The 22,492-nt window shown below is 42.7% G+C and overlaps 1 protein-coding gene across 1 annotated transcript in view; it reads right to left on the bottom strand.

Moving 5' to 3' along the window:
- Positions 1-761: 761 nt before the first annotated feature.
- TCF3 (transcription factor 3) overlaps positions 762-22,492 on the bottom strand; it is a 133,305-nt gene continuing 111,574 nt past the window's right edge. The window contains 10 exon segments of the mRNA XM_058163370.1: positions 762-943; positions 1,653-1,879; positions 12,730-12,877; positions 13,892-14,001; positions 15,083-15,102; positions 16,791-16,808; positions 17,004-17,195; positions 18,404-18,477; positions 21,075-21,153; positions 22,018-22,076. Of these exon segments, the coding sequence (XP_058019353.1) occupies positions 801-943; positions 1,653-1,879; positions 12,730-12,877; positions 13,892-14,001; positions 15,083-15,102; positions 16,791-16,808; positions 17,004-17,195; positions 18,404-18,477; positions 21,075-21,153; positions 22,018-22,076 (1,070 nt within the window). The 3' untranslated portion in view covers positions 762-800.

Raw genomic sequence — 22,492 nt, 5'->3', positions numbered from 1 at the left:
CTCCTGGTGATTGGCCAAAGTCATCCAGCCAGCTTTCATGCCTAAGGTGGGACTAGAACTCACAGCCTCCTGGCCTTCTGCAAAAGCCTGAAGACCTGCCTCTGCCAGTTCATTGGGCCCCCACTGGGGGGGAATATCATACTGGAGGTAGTTGATGGGCCAATGGAAGATGTCACTCCCCTGCGCATCCTGCCCCCTCCCTCCCCATCTTTAATTACAGTTTGTATTTGTACTGTTATCAGTAATATTTCTTTCTCGTGGTTTTATTGTTTTTAACGTTATAGAGTCACCTGTAGCAAGACGGGTGGCAAATAAATACCGAATTTTTTGGAGTATAAGACGCACCTTTTCCCCCCCAAAAAAGAGGGTGAAAATCTAGGTGCATCTTATACTCCAAATGTAGGCCGACCCAGCTTCTCAAACAGAGGTTTCAGAGGCTGAAAGAAGTTTCAGAAAAGAAGCCCCCAAATAGAGCTTCAGAAAAAAAGCTCCCAAACAGAGCTTCAGAGGCTTTTTTCTGAAGTTCTGTTTCAGAGGCTTTCAGAGGCAGAAAAAAAAAAGCAATAAAAAGCAAGGCTCACAACCAAGGAACCTATTGCTGAAATTCACCTCTGGGAACAGCTGATTGAGGGTCAGCTGGAGGCCGATCCACCTGCCAATCAGCTTTTTTCTTATTTTCCTCCCCAAAAACTAAGGTGTGTCTTATACTCTGAAAAATATGGTATTCATTCATTCATTCATAAAGCTGCATACTTCTGTTTTCAGGAAAAGTCCCATCCCAGTTCCAGCAGAAAGTACCTTTACATATGTCCCACGGGGTTGTGCCCATCTCCTAAGCCTGCATGAGATGCTGAAAGTGCCATCTGGGGATCACCCACCACGCCAGACACTTTCTCCTCTTCACGACGTTTCAAGCAAGCTGCTTTAGGGTTCAGATTGCGCTCTAGGAGGAAGAGAAGACAAAAAACACGCGCCATGGGAAGGAGGAGAAAACCTAGATAGGGTAAAATATCTTGCAATGACCATGGTCTTTCTGATGTCCTCCCCAAGAAGCATAAGAGTAGAAAAACAGAGGCTGAATACACATGCTGCTCAAGTGAGAGAAAGTATCCCAGCAAGGGAAACAGCACGGTTTGGGGGGAGCTGCAGTAAGGCTGCCACTTGGGCTAGCTAGCTGGATAGCTAGACTTTGGGCTGCTATCAAGGCAGATGGTCACTAGATGGCAGCAAAGGAAAAAACCAGACAATTCTCAGGCTTTGCTGCCACCTAGTGATCAGCTTGTCTGTAAGCAGGCAACAGCTTGCTCCGGATAGCAAATTCGAACTTGATCTGCTTAGACTCTGCATATTCCCACCTCTGAAGAGTTACGGGCTGTTCAGCCTTCATTCTAGACAAAGAATGATCCTCAGTTCTTTGAGGATCATTTCCGCAGTGGTCCACATGCAGCTGACAGAGCAATAAAGCAAAGCAAACCTAAGAAGATGTTGCAACCAAAACTGCTCCGCTTAGCGCCCCGAGCAAAGGATGGAAGGGACAGGCATAGAAGACACTCATGCGAAGAAGGGCATGTGGGGGACATCCCGGAAAGAGACAGCCTCCCACCCATGCAAGAGAATGACCTCAGGGTGGTGGGGCACCCCTAGTGCCGTACCTCGTACTTGCTGTTCCAAGCCTAGAATGACTTGTACTGCTTGCTGAAGGATGATGAGTTTGGTCTGTGCTTTGTCTGTTTTTAAGTGCATCTGGCACATGCGTCCCAGCTCTTTAAAGGCCTCGTTAATGTCCCGTACGCGCACCCTCTCCCTTGCATTATTGGCCATCCGCCTCTCCCGGTCCCTCAGATCTTTGTCCTCCAGGGATAGCGCCTCATCCGTACTGCTGGGTTCACACAGCACCACAGGGGTTAGTCAGGGAGCAAAATGTGACTTGGGAATCAGGGTGGGGGAGAGAGAGAGGGGGACGGTGCCAAGGTGTGGTGGAAAAATGTCCACAGGAGGCCACTACAAGCCAAGACGGGCCAGGCCAATTGATCGTAGGGAAACCCTTGAATTGTACCATAGAGTTAAGAAGCTGCCAAGGACTCTGGGGCAGGATTAAAGTCCTCTGCCCTTTATTTCCTAGACGGTCTATTTAAAGAAACAGAAGACTTTTATGTAAAATTAATTCCTTCCTTCATCAGAGGAAACCAGTAATGCTCGACGCTAAAGTGAGGACTCTCCTTTGCAAGTTGAGAGAATCACGGTTTGCGAACAACAAAGCAATCACTAATGCAAAAGTGGGAACTTCGTTCCCCGCCCCCAGAGATTGGCTGAACAATAGATTCTCCACTGCTATAGTAAAGATTTAAGCCTTAAATAGTAGGAATCTGTATTGTCCATGTATTTGTTTTTATTTTCCCTTAGGGAATTAAAAATCAGACTTTCTCTCTGCTTTTTTAGAAAGGAAGGGGAAAAAAACAGTAAAATCCAAGTTAAGCATTAAAAATAATGGGCTGTAAAACCTGGATACCATTTTATGGCTTCTGGGGCCCCCTCAGCTTGTGCTTTGTAGCAGTACAGTCACATATTTAAGCACAAAGAGAGTACCATGTTGTAACTCCGCCCCCCATCACCAAAAATAAAACAAGTGGTCTGTGATGCCACTTGAACACCAGCCATGAGCCCTCGAAGGCAAAAAAACAAAACAAAAAACAAATAAATACCAAGAAACAGTGCACAAAGGTTGCCCCAGCCCATCCAAAATGTCCTCAGGAAATTGACCCTCACACAGGTAGTCCTCGACTTACGACCGATCAAAGTTAACAATCAACCCGAAAAAGGGGACTTACGACCTAAATCTGACGTTCCAACAGTCAGCCCACCCCTCCCTCCGCGGTCACATGACCAAACTTGGAATGCTCAGCAACATGGCCACATTTATAGCCCGTTGCAGGGTCCTGGGGTCACATGACTGCATTTTATGATGGTTTTGCCCAAAAACGACACTTATTCGACTGGTTTTCAGGAAAGCCATGCCCATAGCGAACCACTGGTTTGCTTAACAACTGAACCACCACTGCAATAAAAGGCCTAAATTCAGGCTGGTCATGTGATCGATCCATTTTATAACCATTTATGCGTCAGATGCAAGAAATCAGGAGCCAGGATAAAGTTCAAAGGCACTACAAGTTTATTCAGTGCAATTTATATGCAATAATCTGATCTACTAAGATCTGATCTACTAAGATCTGATCTACTAAGATCTGATCTACTAAGATCTGATCTACTAAGATCTGATCTACTAAGATCTGATCTACTAAGATCTGATCTACTAAGATCTGATCTACTAAGATCTGATCTACTAAGATCTGATCTACTAAGATCTGATCTACTAAGATCTGATCTACTAAGATCTGATCTACTAAGATCTGATCTACTAAGATCTGATCTACTAAGATCTGATCTACTAAGATCTGATCTACTAAGATCTGATCTACTAAGATCTGATCTACTAAGATCTGATCTACTAAGATCTGATCTACTAAGATCTGATCTACTAAGATCTGATCTACTAAGATCTGATCTACTAAGATCTGATCTACTAAGATCTGATCTACTAAGATCTGATCTACTAAGATCTGATCTACTAAGATCTGATCTACTAAGATCTGATCTACTAAGATCTGATCTACTAAGATCTGATCTACTAAGATCTGATCTACTAAGATCTGATCTACTAAGATCTGATCTACTAAGATCTGATCTACTAAGATCTGATCTACTAAGATCTGATCTACTAAGATCTGATCTACTAAGATCTGATCTACTAAGATCTGATCTACTAAGATCTGATCTACTAAGATCTGATCTACTAAGATCTGATCTACTAAGATCTGATCTACTAAGATCTGATCTACTAAGATCTGATCTACTAAGATCTGATCTACTAAGATCTGATCTACTAAGATCTGATCTACTAAGATCTGATCTACTAAGATCTGATCTACTAAGATCTGATCTACTAAGATCTGATCTACTAAGATCTGATCTACTAAGATCTGATCTACTAAGATCTGATCTACTAAGATCTGATCTACTAAGATCTGATCTACTAAGATCTGATCTACTAAGATCTGATCTACTAAGATCTGATCTACTAAGATCTGATCTACTAAGATCTGATCTACTAAGATCTGATCTACTAAGATCTGATCTACTAAGATCTGATCTACTAAGATCTGATCTACTAAGATCTGATCTACTAAGATCTGATCTACTAAGATCTGATCTACTAAGATCTGATCTACTAAGATCTGATCTACTAAGATCTGATCTACTAAGATCTGATCTACTAAGATCTGATCTACTAAGATCTGATCTACTAAGATCTGATCTACTAAGATCTGATCTACTAAGATCTGATCTACTAAGATCTGATCTACTAAGATCTGATCTACTAAGATCTGATCTACTAAGATCTGATCTACTAAGATCTGATCTACTAAGATCTGATCTACTAAGATCTGATCTACTAAGATCTGATCTACTAAGATCTGATCTACTAAGATCTGATCTACTAAGATCTGATCTACTAAGATCTGATCTACTAAGATCTGATCTACTAAGATCTGATCTACTAAGATCTGATCTACTAAGATCTGATCTACTAAGATCTGATCTACTAAGATCTGATCTACTAAGATCTGATCTACTAAGATCTGATCTACTAAGATCTGATCTACTAAGATCTGATCTACTAAGATCTGATCTACTAAGATCTGATCTACTAAGATCTGATCTACTAAGATCTGATCTACTAAGATCTGATCTACTAAGATCTGATCTACTAAGATCTGATCTACTAAGATCTGATCTACTAAGATCTGATCTACTAAGATCTGATCTACTAAGATCTGATCTACTAAGATCTGATCTACTAAGATCTGATCTACTAAGATCTGATCTACTAAGATCTGATCTACTAAGATCTGATCTACTAAGATCTGATCTACTAAGATCTGATCTACTAAGATCTGATCTACTAAGATCTGATCTACTAAGATCTGATCTACTAAGATCTGATCTACTAAGATCTGATCTACTAAGATCTGATCTACTAAGATCTGATCTACTAAGATCTGATCTACTAAGATCTGATCTACTAAGATCTGATCTACTAAGATCTGATCTACTAAGATCTGATCTACTAAGATCTGATCTACTAAGATCTGATCTACTAAGATCTGATCTACTAAGATCTGATCTACTAAGATCTGATCTACTAAGATCTGATCTACTAAGATCTGATCTACTAAGATCTGATCTACTAAGATCTGATCTACTAAGATCTGATCTACTAAGATCTGATCTACTAAGATCTGATCTACTAAGATCTGATCTACTAAGATCTGATCTACTAAGATCTGATCTACTAAGATCTGATCTACTAAGATCTGATCTACTAAGATCTGATCTACTAAGATCTGATCTACTAAGATCTGATCTACTAAGATCTGATCTACTAAGATCTGATCTACTAAGATCTGATCTACTAAGATCTGATCTACTAAGATCTGATCTACTAAGATCTGATCTACTAAGATCTGATCTACTAAGATCTGATCTACTAAGATCTGATCTACTAAGATCTGATCTACTAAGATCTGATCTACTAAGATCTGATCTACTAAGATCTGATCTACTAAGATCTGATCTACTAAGATCTGATCTACTAAGATCTGATCTACTAAGATCTGATCTACTAAGATCTGATCTACTAAGATCTGATCTACTAAGATCTGATCTACTAAGATCTGATCTACTAAGATCTGATCTACTAAGATCTGATCTACTAAGATCTGATCTACTAAGATCTGATCTACTAAGATCTGATCTACTAAGATCTGATCTACTAAGATCTGATCTACTAAGATCTGATCTACTAAGATCTGATCTACTAAGATCTGATCTACTAAGATCTGATCTACTAAGATCTGATCTACTAAGATCTGATCTACTAAGATCTGATCTACTAAGATCTGATCTACTAAGATCTGATCTACTAAGATCTGATCTACTAAGATCTGATCTACTAAGATCTGATCTACTAAGATCTGATCTACTAAGATCTGATCTACTAAGATCTGATCTACTAAGATCTGATCTACTAAGATCTGATCTACTAAGATCTGATCTACTAAGATCTGATCTACTAAGATCTGATCTACTAAGATCTGATCTACTAAGATCTGATCTACTAAGATCTGATCTACTAAGATCTGATCTTAAATGGACTCTGGGGGATGGCAGAGGACAGGAAGGCCTGGAGGAATGTTGTCCATGGGGTCGCGATGGGTCGGACACGATTTCGCAACTAATAACAACAACAAATCCATGGGAATCTAACTAATAGCACTATTTTGGTACCAGGTAAAGGTTAACATAATTCAAGAGGGGTGAGACTTCACCCATTTGTGGCTACTTAGAGACTCTAGGCTGAGTCCTCTTTTGATTCCATCCCTAGGTTCTGCCACTCCTTCTCTTACAGGAGAATAGAAAATGGAAGCCACAACTCGCAACTGGTTGTGTAAAGCAGCTTCCTAACACTTGCCACGAATGGAGTCTATGCAGCAGAAATAAGCAAAGCCACTCGTTGAATGAGTCACATCCAATTTTATGACTGCTCAACTCATTAAATGAATCACACAGTGGACGAGGCACAACACAGATGTTTCAGCGAACCAGAGTTCCCCTACTGACTTTTGCTTGTCAGAAGCTCCCTGGAAAGGTCGCAAATAGTTGACCGCATGACCCTAGGATGCTACAGCTGTTGTAAATACATATCGGTTGCCAAGGGCCCAAATTTAGATCACATGACCGTAGGGACACAGTGATGGTTGTAAGGGTGAGAACTGGTCCTAAATTGCTTTTTTCAGCACCATCGTAACTTTGAACAGTTGTTAAAAGAATGGTTGTAATTCGAGGACTACCTGTACCAGCTCTGGAGAGATCACCATCTAAAAAACAAAGAAGAACTTACTTCTCTGATTCCCATCTTCCCCCCAGGCCACCCAATCAGGCAAAATACTGTAGCTTCCAGGTATAACCAAACACAGCATCAAAACTGATCCCTTCTAAAATAATTATGAGCATTGGCAGCATCTTAAACTCTTGGCAGGTTGAACCTAAGAAATCCTTCTCCCTCCCATCATGCCCCGTCATGTCCTGTTTTTATACAGGGAGACAGCCTTTTTCCCCAGAGCAAAAAAGAAGAAGAAAATCCATGAAAAGGTAGATATAATTGCCTTCTTTTGACAAGGCATAGTAGATGTCCTCAATGAATTAAGGACACGAGGCAACTGTTTTCCACTGGAAATGAAATAGTGTGCGAAGGCACAATTCTAGGGCCTGCGGAGCATGGAATTAAGCAATCCTTTTCTTACCCAACTAGCAAGACAAAGTAAGATGTATTTTAGTGTGCTCTTCATGTCCAAGTGTTTCTAAACCAGTGTTTCTCAATCTTAGCCACTCTAAGAAGTCTGCACCAACTTGAACTCCAGACTTCAACTCCAAGAGTTGAAGTCCAGACCTCTTAAAATGGCCAAGGTTGAGAAACACTGTCCTAAACTACAAAGGGCAAGGCAGAAAAATATCAATTACTTTATCTTTTCAGTGATTCGCTACTTGGGAAACTTCATTCTGAATATGACTCTTTGATGTAAGCTTCACTGTCAAACGTCAGTCTGGATTCTCCTATGATCTTGTCTGGGAATTCAGCCTAATGATTTTTGATCCCATGGTTTTAAAAATTGTGGCTAAAAATGCAGGGCTTGCTTAAGTGCCATCTCTTTCTGGTATGTCTTCAAAATTCAGGCAAGAAAGGTATGGATTCACACAGTTTACTTATCCGAGTTACAGAATTAAACCATTCTCCCAGAATTAACACCTTATACGCTGAACTACAAATTATCCAAGCAAACTCTAGCCACAACAAACTAAGCAACAGTAGAAGTAACCAAATTTGAAATTAACCAAGTTGACTTTCCCCCCCCCAATAATAACCATGATTAAGTGGAAGCCAAGTCACTTTGCTACACCTGCGTGGGAGTTATCAATACTGCTGAGAAGCAAGCCTCACTAAATGCAGCAGGACGTATTTCCAAGCCAAGTTCACATTTTAAATTCATAATTATTTAAAGGATTGTCAAATTCAGTTTAAAACTAAAACCTACATACCCACACCCAACAGAAACTGTAATAGCTAACTATGAATTGAAGAAATATAAGTTGAGGATTATAGCAACCAAAATTGAAGCTGTATCCAAACTCTTGGGGTTGCATTTAGCCCTTCGGCTCAGTGGCTCCTGTCATAGAAGGAATCCAGACCGTTCATGTGCTGTAATAATCATGTGCAATCCCAAAGCAAATTTAAATTTAAGAATAGCTATCAGTTGTAGTGCTGCCTGATTAAGACCAGCTAGATGTTCCACAGTGTTTTGGCCTTTATAGAATAAAGTAGCATACTCTCAAAAGGATAGCAACATAGTTCTTAAATAAATTTGTAACTGGTGGGATGGAAAGGGAGAAGAGAAAACCCTACAGAAAATCCATCCAAGGTACTAGAAGACGCAGAAGCTTGTGTTTAGTGAGGGTCCTGTTCTAACTTCAATCTTTACTGTGTTTTTGCTGGAGAAAATGTTATGGGCTGCCTTTTCTAGGATGATAGACGTCAACTCTCAGAAATATGAAGCTCCTTTTATGGATACTGTCTCTTCTTAAGCTCTCTGGTAAAAATGTCCAAGGGATCAAAAATATCCACAGAAGAGAATAGCTGTCATTCAGGGTTGAACTGCGGGGGGTCCTTGCGTATCCTCTGTGCTCGATTGTTTTCTTGCTGACATTTCAGTAGGTAGTTACCTAGTTACCCAACTAGGTAACATCATCAATGCTAGGGAAGTGCTAGCACTGATGTTACCTAGTTGGTTAATTGAGTATCTGCAAGAAAATAAGCCAGTTCAGAAAGAAGCAAGGACTCCAATAAAGATATCCAATTGGAAAATATATATATATTTTTTGCAGGGGGATTAAATGGAGGAATGCCAACTGCTCACCAGTCAAGCCAAAACTTTGCTCAACTGCTACCTCGGGTAAAATGCTATGTATTTTTTGGGAACTGAAAACCGAGAGCCTGAACTCCACGTGAGAGGACCACGCGCCAACTCTTCTGCTCACAGATTGTTCCTTTCCTGCTCCCTGTGCCACACCCACCTCCCCAGTCCTGTTTTTCTTTCTTTCTCTCTCTCTCTTTCTCTCTCTCTCTCTCTGAGCAAGCAGCAAGTACAAGGTAGAGGGTGGGAACCACCGAGAGGTCACGGCTGGGGACTGTCTGTAGGAAAGCAGGTAAAAGGATTGGGGGAGAAGGGGAGAAGAAGAAGAAAACATTGGACAAGGAAATCAAAGTTATACATGTTATGACAGGCAAAAAAAGGGAAACGAAAAGTGAAAGAGAGAAAAAGAGAGAGAGAGAGAGAGAGAAAAGCATAAATGAATTCCAGCATTGCAACATGACAGAAGAGTACAAAACAGGCTGTGGATCTTGACGGTAAATGCAGCCGCCTCTCTTGAGGAAAAGAGTCAAATCTGCCAAGGTAACCCCACGGGATGGGTTTCCAAAGAAAGGAAGGTTAGATGCTCACATGCAGAGCCAAGCATTTGCAGCATTCCCAGAAGAAAAATTAGCACAACTACACTGGGTGGGAGTCTGTTTTGCCTTTAGGGTAGCCGTAGAGACCCATTTCAAATTTCCTTTCCCCCTTCTCCTTCCTTCCTTCCTCCCTCCCTCCCTCCAGGACATTCTACATCCTAGAATCCTAACAGTAATCCTTGAATTCTACCTTTGCAGGGATAACTTCTGAGGTTTAAGTTGGGATCTGGGACCACGGGACCCAACTGGAAGACTTGGCTTATAGACAGAAAATGACCTTCATAGTCAGAACCTCACATATTGCGATGTGAGTAAAATCCCAGATCCTCTGAACATCTTTTGCTGCTTCAAGTTGCTGGTCCCAGATCTTAAAAACTACCAGATCTTAACACTTCCAGAAGCTCGGACACAAATGTGTCTCTCAGTTGTATGTTCCCTATTCTCTTTGTATACCTGCTTGTCAAGGTATCACTCATGGTCAAAATTCAGTCATTCCTGGTGATGGGCAGAGAGAGAGAAAGACCCTGAAGAGCTACAACACAGACTACACAACATGTGTCTTGAGACTATTCTAGGCAGAGGGATTTACGGTAATGTATTTTCCATAGGGAATGTTCCTCACAGGATGAGAAATGGTCCCGCCAAAACCAGATCTCGAATGGGGAAGCAGAGGTAGTAACTTTGAAGACATGGTACTATTTCTTTTCAGCATTGAGGATTTCCCTATACCCTAAATTTACATTTTACTACAGGTACCCCTTGACCACAGTTGGGCCCAAAATGTATGTTGCTAAGGGAGACATTTGTTGTAAAATTTGTTGTAAAATTTTGCCCCATTTTATGACTTCTTGGCACAGTTATTAAGGGAATGACGGCAGTTGTTAAGTGGAATCTGGCTTCCCCAATGACTTTGCTCGTCCAAAGGTCGCAAAAGGTGATCGCATGACTCCAGGACACTGCGGCCCAGTGGTGGGTTGCTACCGGTTCGCCCCAATTCGGGTGAACTGGTGGTAGCGGTGGCGGCAGGAGGCTCTGCCCATCCGCCCGGACGTCTGCGCATGCGCAGGAGTAGCAACGGGAATTGAAACCCACTACTGCTGCGACCGTCATAAATACATGCCCGTGGCCAAACGTCTGGATTTTGATCACATGGGGATGCTGCACCAGTTGTAAATGTGAAATGTGGTCATAAGACGCTTTTTTCAGTGCTGTTGTAATGGTCACTAAATGAATAGTCAAGGACTATTTATATTTAAGAGGCATGTAGGAAAATGTTCTAGGAGGCTGGGGCTGGAAAGGGTGTTCCAATCAATAAGAAGGATATTGTATACATGGTTTTGCAGTGAACTCATCCTCAGTAGGCACGAGAACCTTGGTCTTTGCAGACGCTGTCCTTTCCCCGTATTTAGCAACAAAGCGCTGAGGTCCAAGGTGGGCCGCCCTCTACAGCGCTAAGTAGCAGAGAAGGGAAGGAGGGAGAGAGAAGCAGAGTCCCCGCACAGGCACGAGGCTGGCTGGCATGCAGAAAGTGCAGCTTCTTTCTTATTCCAAACGCAGCACAGGAATTACAGGGGATGCAAAACAGAACAAAAACAAAAGAAAATGGAACAGAGAAAACACAAAACCAAACTTAAGGCATCGTCATAAAAAAAAAAAAAGGATGCAGGAAAACGTCAGCAGGATGGAGAGCGTCGGGCAGGCCTGCCCACCACGGTGGGCTGGGGCCAGGTTGAAAGGATCAGACAGACAGCCCCATGCCGTTCCGAAACGTCACCACATCGGAAGCCTCCACTGACCTCTAACTTGTTGTTCCAGATTCAGAATAACCGACACAGCCTGATGTAGGATTAGCAGTTTGGTCTGTGGTTTTTCGCTGTTAAGGTGTAGCTGGCACATGCGCCCAAGCTCTTTAAAGGCCTCGTTGATGTCGCGGACCCTCAGGCGCTCCCGAGCGTTATTGGCCACCCGCCTCTCTTTCTCTCGCTCGGCTTTTTGCTCTGGGGGAAGAAGGTCGTCCTCCTCATCCTCATCTTGACTGATAATTTGAAATAAGAATGAAACAAGGAGAAGGGGGGACATTTTTCGTGTGTGCACACCTCGGCACCGGAATATGTTCACAAAAAAAAAAAAAAAAAAAGGAAAACTGTAATACATATAATACACACATGTGCGCACCCCTACATGCACACACGACAGAAAACAAACATATCACAATGGCGTTTTTTTAAAAAGGTATTTGAAAAGAAAAACTAGAAATTAATCTATTTTGCCATCTTTGGTCAATATTTACTACATGGCATGCCTGACAGGGTGCCCAACCCCCCAATGTTCTGAATGGAGCCGTTTTCTCTAAATAAAATTTGTCCTAGACTGTCAGATGTCCTACAGCACATTTTACATTTGTGTGAGGTAAAAAGAGAGGCTCAAGGAAGTAAGCCATGCCTTTCTCTTCTACTCAGGATCTTTGCAGGGAAATGGCTGGGGGGAGAGGGGGGAAGGGAAGGGATGGGGAGACAAAGGATCAGGGAAGATAAATAGAACCAAAAGCTTTAAGTCAAGTTGTCTCGATAGGGTGCTTCTGCTTCTCCACAATTTCTCAGGGAAAAGTAGCAAAATTTGAAAATATGCATGCCCCGAATAAAATTAAAATTAATTTTGGGGGAAAACAAAACAAAACACCACCTCAATATATTTTATCTTCTTTCAATTAGCCAGCCGAAGGAATTGCCTGACTGGAAAATCCCTCCTTTGTGAAGGAGGTGGATGGCTTCTAAATTTACCAAATAAAATAAATAAAAATTAGTTGGAGGCTCTTCCTGATCCATTTCTCCAACAAGGCAACCTGCCCAGTCTTGCGAAGAAGTTGGCCCTTTAATATTTGTAGTAGGTTCCTAGAGGTTGGAAAACTGGGCGGATTCTCCTCAAGGCTGAAAAGTTTTTGGAGGCAGCTGTTTTGCCTTAGCCTTTCTTTACAGGGTCAGGATTTTGTCCTGCCTGGTTAGCCGCCAAAGGGAACAGAGAAAGGTTGAGACCTGTTCAGTGAGCACCTTGTTCTGTTTCGAGATGGCTTCAGTTCCTTTTTCTCCTCTTCTGAATTGTCAGCCACCGACGTGTTTTCGTCATCCTCCTTGTCCTCCCGCTTGATCTCACTGGTGCCAGATGAGACGCTGGCCCTTCCCAGGCCCCCAGTCAAGCCTGCAATGGGACCAAACCAAGTAGAAGGTTGACCCAAGAATAAAGTGAGAAATGTAGGAAAATCACCCTTTCCCCTCATCTACCACCTGAGTTGTAAGTTGAAATCTTCAGCATAATTGTACTTAAGGCATCAGACTAGAAACCAGAAAGCTGTGGGTTCTAGTCCCGCTTTAGGTGTGAAAGCTGGCTGGGTGACTTTGGGCCAATCACCAGGAGACTGTGAGTTCTAGTTCTGCCTTAGGCATGGAAGTCAGCTGGGCCAATCACCAGGAGACTGTGAGTTCTAGTCCCACCTTAGGCATGGAAGCCATTTGGGCCAATCACCAGGAGACTGTGAGTTCTGGTCCCGCCTTAAACACAAAAGCCAGCTGGGTGACTTTGGACTTTCTCTCAGCCCAAGTCACTTCACATGGTTGTTGTTGTGGGGAAAATAGGAGGAAGAAATAATTCTTATGTTCTGTTATTTATAAAAATAATAAAGGCAGGCTAAAAAAAATCTAAAAATAAAACCTCTAAAATAATAATGAAATAATTTTGGATTCTGAGTTTGATTCATATGAAGAGAAAGATCCCAAAGGGTTTTTTTATTTTGTCAAAAGCTTTTTCCTTGAAGACGTTTTGCTTCTCATTCAAGAAACGTCTTCAGTTCTGACCATCAGAACTGAAAAAAGCACCTTTGGGACAAAACCATGACCTGGATTGACTGAGCATCTCCATAGACACGAAGAGGGAGGATTATTGTATTTTTCGGACTATAAGATGCACCTGAGTATAAGACACACCAAGATTTCCATCCTCCTTTAGGTGGGGGGGAAAGTTTGTCTCATACTCTGAAAAGTACGGTAGTTTCATGGAGAAGAGTCCATTTATTTTTGTTCCTTTCCTTTAATTATAAAGGGAAAATATCGACTGTAATTTTGCAAGGGCTTCAATATCTCACTTGTCCGGCACCCTACCTTGCACCAGCCAAGAGACTGGGGTTTTGAGATTCAGCATTCGGACTGTGCAACTCACCCTTACCGCTAAAGGCATCTGAAGACTGTCCTCTGCTGAGGTCAGGAAGCGAGCTGGTCTGGGCAGGGAGAGCAACATGGTTGTGGAGAAGACCAGGATTGTTTTAAGTACTGGTTGCTAATCAAAAAATACAATTCAGGTTTGAACATAATGCTAAGCCATTAGTCCAGTATGCCTATAGGTAGGGAGTCTCTGCGGATTTTATTCCGCTAGTCGTTGCCGAATATAGAAGGCAGTGTTCATCTTCGATTCAAATCCAAAGACATTTCTGTAGTCATGTGGCCAGCATGACGTCACGGAGTGCTGTTATCTTCCTACTGACGTGGTACCTATTTATCTACTCACATTTGCATGCTTTCAAACTGCTAGGTTAGCAGGAGCTGGGGCAAGGACGGGGAGCTCACCCCATCGCGTGGTGCTCGGGGCTTGAACATGGGCTGCTGGCTTTCCACCTGATAAACCCAGCATCTTAACTGCTGAACTATTGTGCTGCCCAGTACACCTATATTAGGACATAATCTGATGTGTGAACCAGGTCTATAGATAAAATTTTATTGCTGAATGTAGAGGCCATTGGAAACTGCCTTTCGATCTCAAGATATCCTGACTTCTGTCCCTCAGCCATGACCTTATATCATAGAACAGGGGTCTCCAAGTGTGGCAACTTCAACTCCAGGCTTAAAGTTGCCACGCTTGGAGACCCCTTTCATAGAATATTCTCCTTTCCGCTTCTCGACTGGTACAACAAAGTCCCAGCCCACAATGAAAGGGTCTAAGTTTGGTAGGACGTTTGAATATGAAGAACGTTACACAGCCCTGCAAGAAGGATTTTTAACATGGGCAGCCCATAGTTCAGTGGAGGACACAAGAGACTAACCCCAATCTCCAGCATCTTCAAGAAAAAGATTAGACCTTGATTGTCTGCTAGAGATAATAATGAAATAATTTTGGATTCTGAGTTTGATTCATATGAAGAGAAAGATCCCAAAGGGTTTTTTTATTTTGTCAAAAGCTTTTTCCTTGAAGACGTTTTGCTTCTCATTCAAGAAACGTCTTCAGTTCTGACCATCAGAACTGAAAAAAGCACCTTTGGGACAAAACCATGACCTGGATTGACTGAGCATCTCCATAGACACGAAGAGGGAGGATTATTGTATTTTTCGGACTATAAGATGCACCTGAGTATAAGACACACCAACATTTCCATCCTCCTTTAGGTGGGGGGGAAAGTTTGTCTCATACTCTGAAAAGTACGGTAGTTTCATGGAGAAGAGTCCATTTATTTTTGTTCCTTTCCTTTAATTATAAAGGGAAAATATCGACTGTAATTTTGCAAGGGCTTCAATATCTCACTTGTCCGGCACCCTACCTTGCACCAGCCAAGAGACTGGGGTTTTGAGATTCAGCATTCGGACTGTGCAACTCACCCTTACCGCTAAAGGCATCTGAAGACTGTCCTCTGCTGAGGTCAGGAAGCGAGCTGGTCTGGGCAGGGAGAGCAACATGGTTGTGGAGAAGACCAGGATTGTTTTAAGTACTGGTTGCTAATCAAAAAATACAATTCAGGTTTGAACATAATGCTAAGCCATTAGTCCAGTATGCCTATAGGTAGGGAGTCTCTGCGGATTTTATTCCGCTAGTCGTTGCCGAATATAGAAGGCAGTGTTCATCTTCGATTCAAATCCAAAGACATTTCTGTAGTCATGTGGCCAGCATGACGTCACGGAGTGCTGTTATCTTCCTACTGACGTGGTACCTATTTATCTACTCACATTTGCATGCTTTCAAACTGCTAGGTTAGCAGGAGCTGGGGCAAGGACGGGGAGCTCACCCCATCGCGTGGTGCTCGGGGCTTGAACATGGGCTGCTGGCTTTCCACCTGATAAACCCAGCATCTTAACTGCTGAACTATTGTGCTGCCCAGTACACCTATATTAGGACATAATCTGATGTGTGAACCAGGTCTATAGATAAAATTTTTAGATCTAGCAGCCCTTTCGTAGAATCCTAAAGACACATTCTATCAACCGCTATCAAGTGTCTGCAGGACATAGTTAGGAAAGGGCAGGATGACCGCCACAGCGGTGTTACTGAAGCTCCACCTGATTTTGAGTGAGTCATAAAGTACGTAAAAACAGGCAGAGGTTGATTCATGGAAAAATAAAAATAAATCAAGTTCTGCAATATTGTGAGGTCCTTGGTGTTCTCTAAGCTTGGTGGCTTTCTTGCAGTTTTGGTTTCATTAACCAAATTAGTAACAAGATCAGTGCAAAGCTGATGATTTGACCAATGAGATTGAAAAAACAACAACCCCATTTCACCCAGACTCTCGATTAGACAGTTTCCTACAAGCAAGCCCTGAATAAGCACCCTGACATTTTGTAGGATGCAACCCAAATTTGGAAGAAGGAAAAATCCCACTCAGCTCTTGAAACTCAGCTGTCAGAGAAAAGTTGGATAAAATTTTATTGCTGAATGTAGAGGCCATTGGAAACTGCCTTTCGATCTCAAGATATCCTGACTTCTGTCCCTCAGCCATGACCTTATATCATAGAACAGGGGTCTCCAAGTGTGGCAACTTCAACTCCAGGCTTAAAGTTGCCACGCTTGGAGACCCCTTTCATAGAATATTCTCCTTTCCGCTTCTCGACTGGTACAACAAAGTCCCAGCCCACAATGAAAGGGTCTAAGTTTGGTAGGACGTTTGAATATGAAGAACGTTACACAGCCCTGCAAGAAGGATTTTTAACATGGGCAGCCCATAGTTCAGTGGAGGACACAAGAGACTAACCCCAATCTCCAGCATCTTCAAGAAAAAGGTAGTAAGGGAACTTTTGATTGCTAGTTATACTAAGCTCGATCAGTCACGGAGAACTTCTGCTCTCCTGACGCTTTGGACCAACCAAGTCCCACCAACCTCCAGGTGTATATCTAAAGTCAATGGATTCTAGGAACCGTGGACCAAAATGCCTGGATCAGGTGGATTAATCGCCAAATTATGCAAATAGGCCTTTAAAGAGCTTCCTGAAAGGAGAAGCCATAAAGTTTTGAACAGTAAAGCAAGTCTAAAACACAGCTCTCCCCCTCCCTCCCCCTCCAATTCCTATCTTACCAAGTTCGTATGCCGACTAGCAATTGGCAAGACAGAAGCCGGGGAGAAAGACTGGCTAAGGCTGCCCACAGAAGTGCTGTGCGCAGAAGCGGATGCCAACAAGTCGTGAATGTCCCTGTGGTTGGTCTGGCCCACTGCATGGCTCCTCAGCACATGGATGGCTTCGTCCAAGTGGTCTTCCATTTTGTTTTGCTTGAAGGACGGAAGGGAGGGAAAGAATGTGAAAGAGGTGTCCACCACAGCCACTGCGGGCAGGTGGGGAGGTGCATGCCAACAGTTGAGATTCAGGCACCAAACCAGGCATGAAGTTAAAAACAAAAAGCAAATTGTTCTGTCCCCCCTCGCCTCCGTCCGAGCGATGGCTTAATTAGCCGGCACTATCAGCTCTGGCAGCAAACTAGTGAGCGTCTGCCAAGTGACTCTGTTATCCCCCTTGATGCCGATGAGTCACCCAGGAACAAACAGTACTTCAGCTCTAGTTAAGCAGTTGATTTGCCTGCTACGAAGAGGCATAGCAGCCCTCGCTGGTTTTATATCCTGTGGGGTGTGGCTCCATGATTCAGCACTTCCTAGGCCTGCCCCACCCCTGCTTCTGTTGTTCCCGCCTCTCCTGCCTATGAAACCTAGGGTCCAGCCAGGCCTGATTGCCATCAGCTGGGTCTGGAGGTGTGGCCTGGGGGGGGGGAAAGAGTCAGGGGACTGAGGCCTCATTATCTCCTCCACCTGGCCTGCCTCTGGCTCCTGGAGCTGAGCCAGGGAAGCTCCCGAGGTAAGTCCTGATGGCCCTTCCCCCTCACTTTCCAAGTCAGTTTCTCGCAGGGGCCCTGGCTCGGGGGGCGCAGACACAACACAGACAACATTTGAAGATTGGACACGAGGCTTTCTTTACGTTCCTGATCACGTAGGCCATTGCTAGGCCGACTTTTCAGGCAGAAGAACCAAGGCTAAAGAGAAAGCCGCTGTGGGGATGTTATCAGTATAGAATAGGCTGGTGGACAATCCAAACTATGCTACTACTAAGGTTGCTATTTCTACTGCTATCTTCTAGGAATGTATAGATAATCCTCGATTTGTGACCACAACTGGGGGTGGGAAATTCATTATTAAGGAACCAAGATATTAAATGGTTAAATGATCATGACTTGTGACCTTTCCTCACATCTTCCCCACTGACCTGCCAGCTAGGAAGATTACAAATGGTGATCACACAACCCTTAACCTTTGTAAAGGTGAGCTGGTTGCCAAGCACCCGAACTCCAATGATGAGCACGAAAAGGCTGCTTTTCCCAGTGCTGTCTTAACTTTGAATCGTTGGTAAAACAAATGGTTGTAAATCAAGGACTACCTGTAATTATTTACTACAAAAACCAATGGCAAGTATGACGATGAGGGTTACTTACCAAAGTATGGAGGGTGCCTTCGTAGCTTGGAGATAAGGCACCCTGTCCACTTGTTCGGGGCCACTGCGAAGAACCTGAGTAGAGGACAAACAATAGGGGACATTTTGCCCATTAGCAAATACATCTGATAGATAGATAGCAAAGACATCCTTTCTCTTCACAACTGCCAGGAAATACTTTCAGGATGATAGAAGTAGCTCAGGGATGAACTGTGGAATTTTGGGTGCTCTCAGAGCTGGGCTGTTTTTGCAGACATTTCATTACCCAACTAAGCAACATCATCAGTGCATTGCAAACTCATGCGCCAACTCAGGAAGCTCAAACTGCCCAAGGAGCTGCTGATCCAGTTCTACAGAGGAATTATTGAGTCTGTCATCTGCACTTCTATAACTGTCTGGTTTGGTTCTGCAACCCAACAAGACAGACACAGACTTCAGAGGATAATTAGAACTGCAGAAAAAACAATGGCTACCAACCTTCCATTGAGGACCTGTATACTGCACGAGTCAAAAGAGGGCTGTGAAAATATTTACAAACCCCTCGCATCCTGGACATAAATTGGTTCAACTCCTACCCGCTATAGAGCACTGCACACCAGAACAACTAGAAACAAGAACAGTTTTTTCTCGAATGCCACTCTGCTAAACAAATAATTCTCTCAACACTGTCAAAATATTCACTAAATCTGCATTACTATTAATCTTCCCATCGTTCCCATCACCCATCTCTTCCCACTTATGACTGCATGACTGTAACTTTGTTGCTTGCATCCTTAGGATTTATACTGATTGTTTCCTAGTATGATTTGATTGCTTATTTGTACCCTATGACTATCATTAAGTGTTTTACCTTATGATTCTTAACGAATGTATCTTTTCTTTTTATGTACACCGAGAGTATATGCACCAAAGACAAATTCCTTGTGTGTCCAATCACACTTGGCCGATAAAGAATTCTATTCTATTCTAACAACCAACCAAGCAAACTCTGGGAGCACTAATTACTCCACACTTCCAGGATGCATCAAAAGCCAGACGGAACTTCAGGAGTTCCATCCATCAGGATCAATTGCTCTTTACAGCCAATTTTATTAAAACTCGGGAATTTTAAAATGTGTGGACTTCAACTCCCAGAATTCCTCAATCAGCATGCTGACTGGGTAATTCTGAAAGTTGAAGTCCACACATCTTAAAAGTTGCTGAGCTTGAGAACCGGTTATAGCCTTTTCCTTCCATTAGAAATGTGCTCGCTTCCTTTCCTGTCACAGAAATGTCAACAAGGAAGCACCACCACATCTTGGAAACATCATATCATGTTTTAATGAAATGCGTTTCATGAAAAGGGCTTTTATCCTCTACCTAGAAGATAGATAGAAATTACATTGTAGTCTTCTTTTCGTATGTTATTTAAAAAGTCAGGACAAAATGAATTGGGCAGGAAAGAAGCCTTCTCCAGGTCAGTTTTTACATGCCACAATGCCGAGTGAAGATGATCATTTTTGAAACCCGACTTGCCATGAGTTTGCATGCAGTTCTTCCATGTGACAGCAGGTGGAGCCAACAACCCACAAACTTCAGATCTGTTGATTTCACACATATATCCTGGAGCCATAACTGTGCAGCTAAGCCTTAATACATCTCAGACTAAGGCTGACTCAATCTCAGGTTAACAGGACATTTTGTGGTCAAAGGGTTGCCTTGAGCTAGTAGTCTTAAGGAAAATTCACTTGCGTTTTATTCTTCTATTGTAGTTATTACACATCCCTTTAGGTCTTTGGAAGTAGGGAAACCTGCAGTATAGAAAACTATTCAGATACCACACTTTTCAGTCCGGTACAAAACCAAGATGACAGCACTCTGTGACGTCATGCTGGCCAGATGACCGCAGAAATGTCTTCAGACAGTGCTGGCTCAATGGCCTTGAAACAGGTACAAGCACAGCCCCCTAGTGTAAGTAACGACTAGTGGAGTAAAATCCATACGCTCCTTTACCTTTACTTTACAAAACCAAGAATTTTAAATCGCTTTCTGCAAAACTTTCTATTAGCATTAGTTAAACCCACAAGTACTTATCTGTATTCTTCCCCTATCTCATCGGAGTTCTGTTCACATGCAAAAGAATTAAAGGACATATTTTTCACCATGTCTTAAAGAAGAGGAACAAAAGAATTCCACTGGTGACCAACTTCGGTGGATATAGAAGTTTGATCGACTGAACCTTTATACTAGTGTTTTTCAACTTGGCAACCTGAAGTTGTGTGGCCTTCAAATCCCAGAATTCCCCAGCCACTCATGCTGGCTGGGGAATTCTGGGAGCTGAAGTCCTTACATCCTCAGGTTGCCAAGTTTGAAAAACACTGGTGTAGACCTTGCTCAATAGGCTGTAAGGGGCGAACTTACAAAAACTCAATACTTTCCACATTTTACTGAATCCAGACATTTGATACAGAGGGAGGTCCTGAATTGTTTGCACAGATACCCCGTATTCTGCATGTTACCCCAAACTGGATCATGGGTCTAACAATGGATCAGGTTCAGAAGAAGAAGGCTTCTTTTATCTTGAAAAACTAATTGATGAAAGGCCAACCCCAGCTTCTCCTCTGAGATTTCCGCCCACTGCTGCTTGTTCTAGATTTATACTGCTTTTCCACAGGCAAAATTTTACAGCTTACCTGTTATTCCCTGAGGGGAGCCCACCGGAGTGGATGGGTTCGAAGAGAAATTATTGCTAGAATGATCTGGAGAGTAGATCTGGGGAGGAAGAAAAAAGAAAAGAGTTTGGGAGAAGGAACAGAGGGAAAAATATCGTGCTTAAATACTCCTGAAAAACCAAGTCTTCTTTTTTGCTTGAGGTTGGCCACAATCAGAATTTCCATTGCTAAGCAAGGCAGTTGTTAAGTGAATCACATGGTCATTAAGTGACTCCAGCTTTCCCCATGGACTCTGCTTGTCGGAAGCTGGCTGGGTAGGTTGCAAATGGCGATCATGTGACCCCAGGAGGCTGCAACCTTTGTAAATACATGCTTGGTTGCCAAGTGCCTGAATTCTGATCTTGTGACTATGGAGATGCTGAAACACTTGTTAAGTGCGAGGATGGGTCATAAGCAGTGGTGAAATCCTCCGAGGTCTATTACTGGTTTGCTGCGCATGCACTGAGTGCCAAATGCACGCTTGCGCACCGCAGGCACTACCACGCAGCGCTGAAAGTAGAACAATGAGGGGGGGGGGACAGCTGTGCCGGGTTTAGATTCTCTAGAAAGTAGGATTTTCTGCTTTCTAGTGAATATAAATCGCACAGCACAGCTGTTTGTTGGAAATACCGGTTCATTCGAACCGGTAGCTTATATTACTACCGGTTCTGTTGAACCAGTTCGAACCGGTAGCATTTCACCCCTGGTCATAAGTCACTTTTTTCAGTGCAGTTGTAACTTTGAATGGTCACTAAAGAAATGGTTGTAAGCTGAGGACAGCCTATAATAAACAAACAGTCCTTACAGTTGTAGCTCCAACAGATCTACGTTGTGCTAGTTTTGGACGTCTTCCATAAACAATGTACAAAGCGTCTGCAGATAAAAATCAAAGGTTATTAGAATGAGAAATCATAATGAGACTTACTGAAGCTAATGCTTTTCCAAGTGCATCCCCTGAACTGCCAGCGGTGGTTCCACGATTGCCTGAAGGAAGATTAAAATCAAGAAGGACAAATAAACAAATGGAATATCAAGCCCAGAAATTTTAGGACTACGAATGAACCAACCACAAGAAATTCTGAGTTTGGAACATCCCCGTTGGAAAGTCTCTGTAAAAACTTCTTGAATATGTTTGCTTTGTTGGTATTGGTTAAGTATCCTGCATGCAGAAGCCCCTTGCTCACCCATTCTTTATTGGAGACATGCCGACGTACACAGTCATCCATGACACGTGCTACTTACCATCCAATTCACCACAGAAACTATTTTTAATTTATCAAGGATAGAACCAATCTAGAACCAGGGAGAACAATTAATCAGTGGAACAGCTTGCCTCCAGAGGTTGTGGATGCTCCAACATGGGAGGTGTTTAAAAACAGACTGGATAACATTTGTCTGAA

Source organism: Ahaetulla prasina, chromosome 1 (assembly GCF_028640845.1).
Source record: "Ahaetulla prasina isolate Xishuangbanna chromosome 1, ASM2864084v1, whole genome shotgun sequence".
Lineage (NCBI taxonomy): Eukaryota > Metazoa > Chordata > Lepidosauria > Squamata > Colubridae > Ahaetulla > Ahaetulla prasina.
This window is presented reverse-complemented; position numbering and strand designations above follow the sequence as displayed.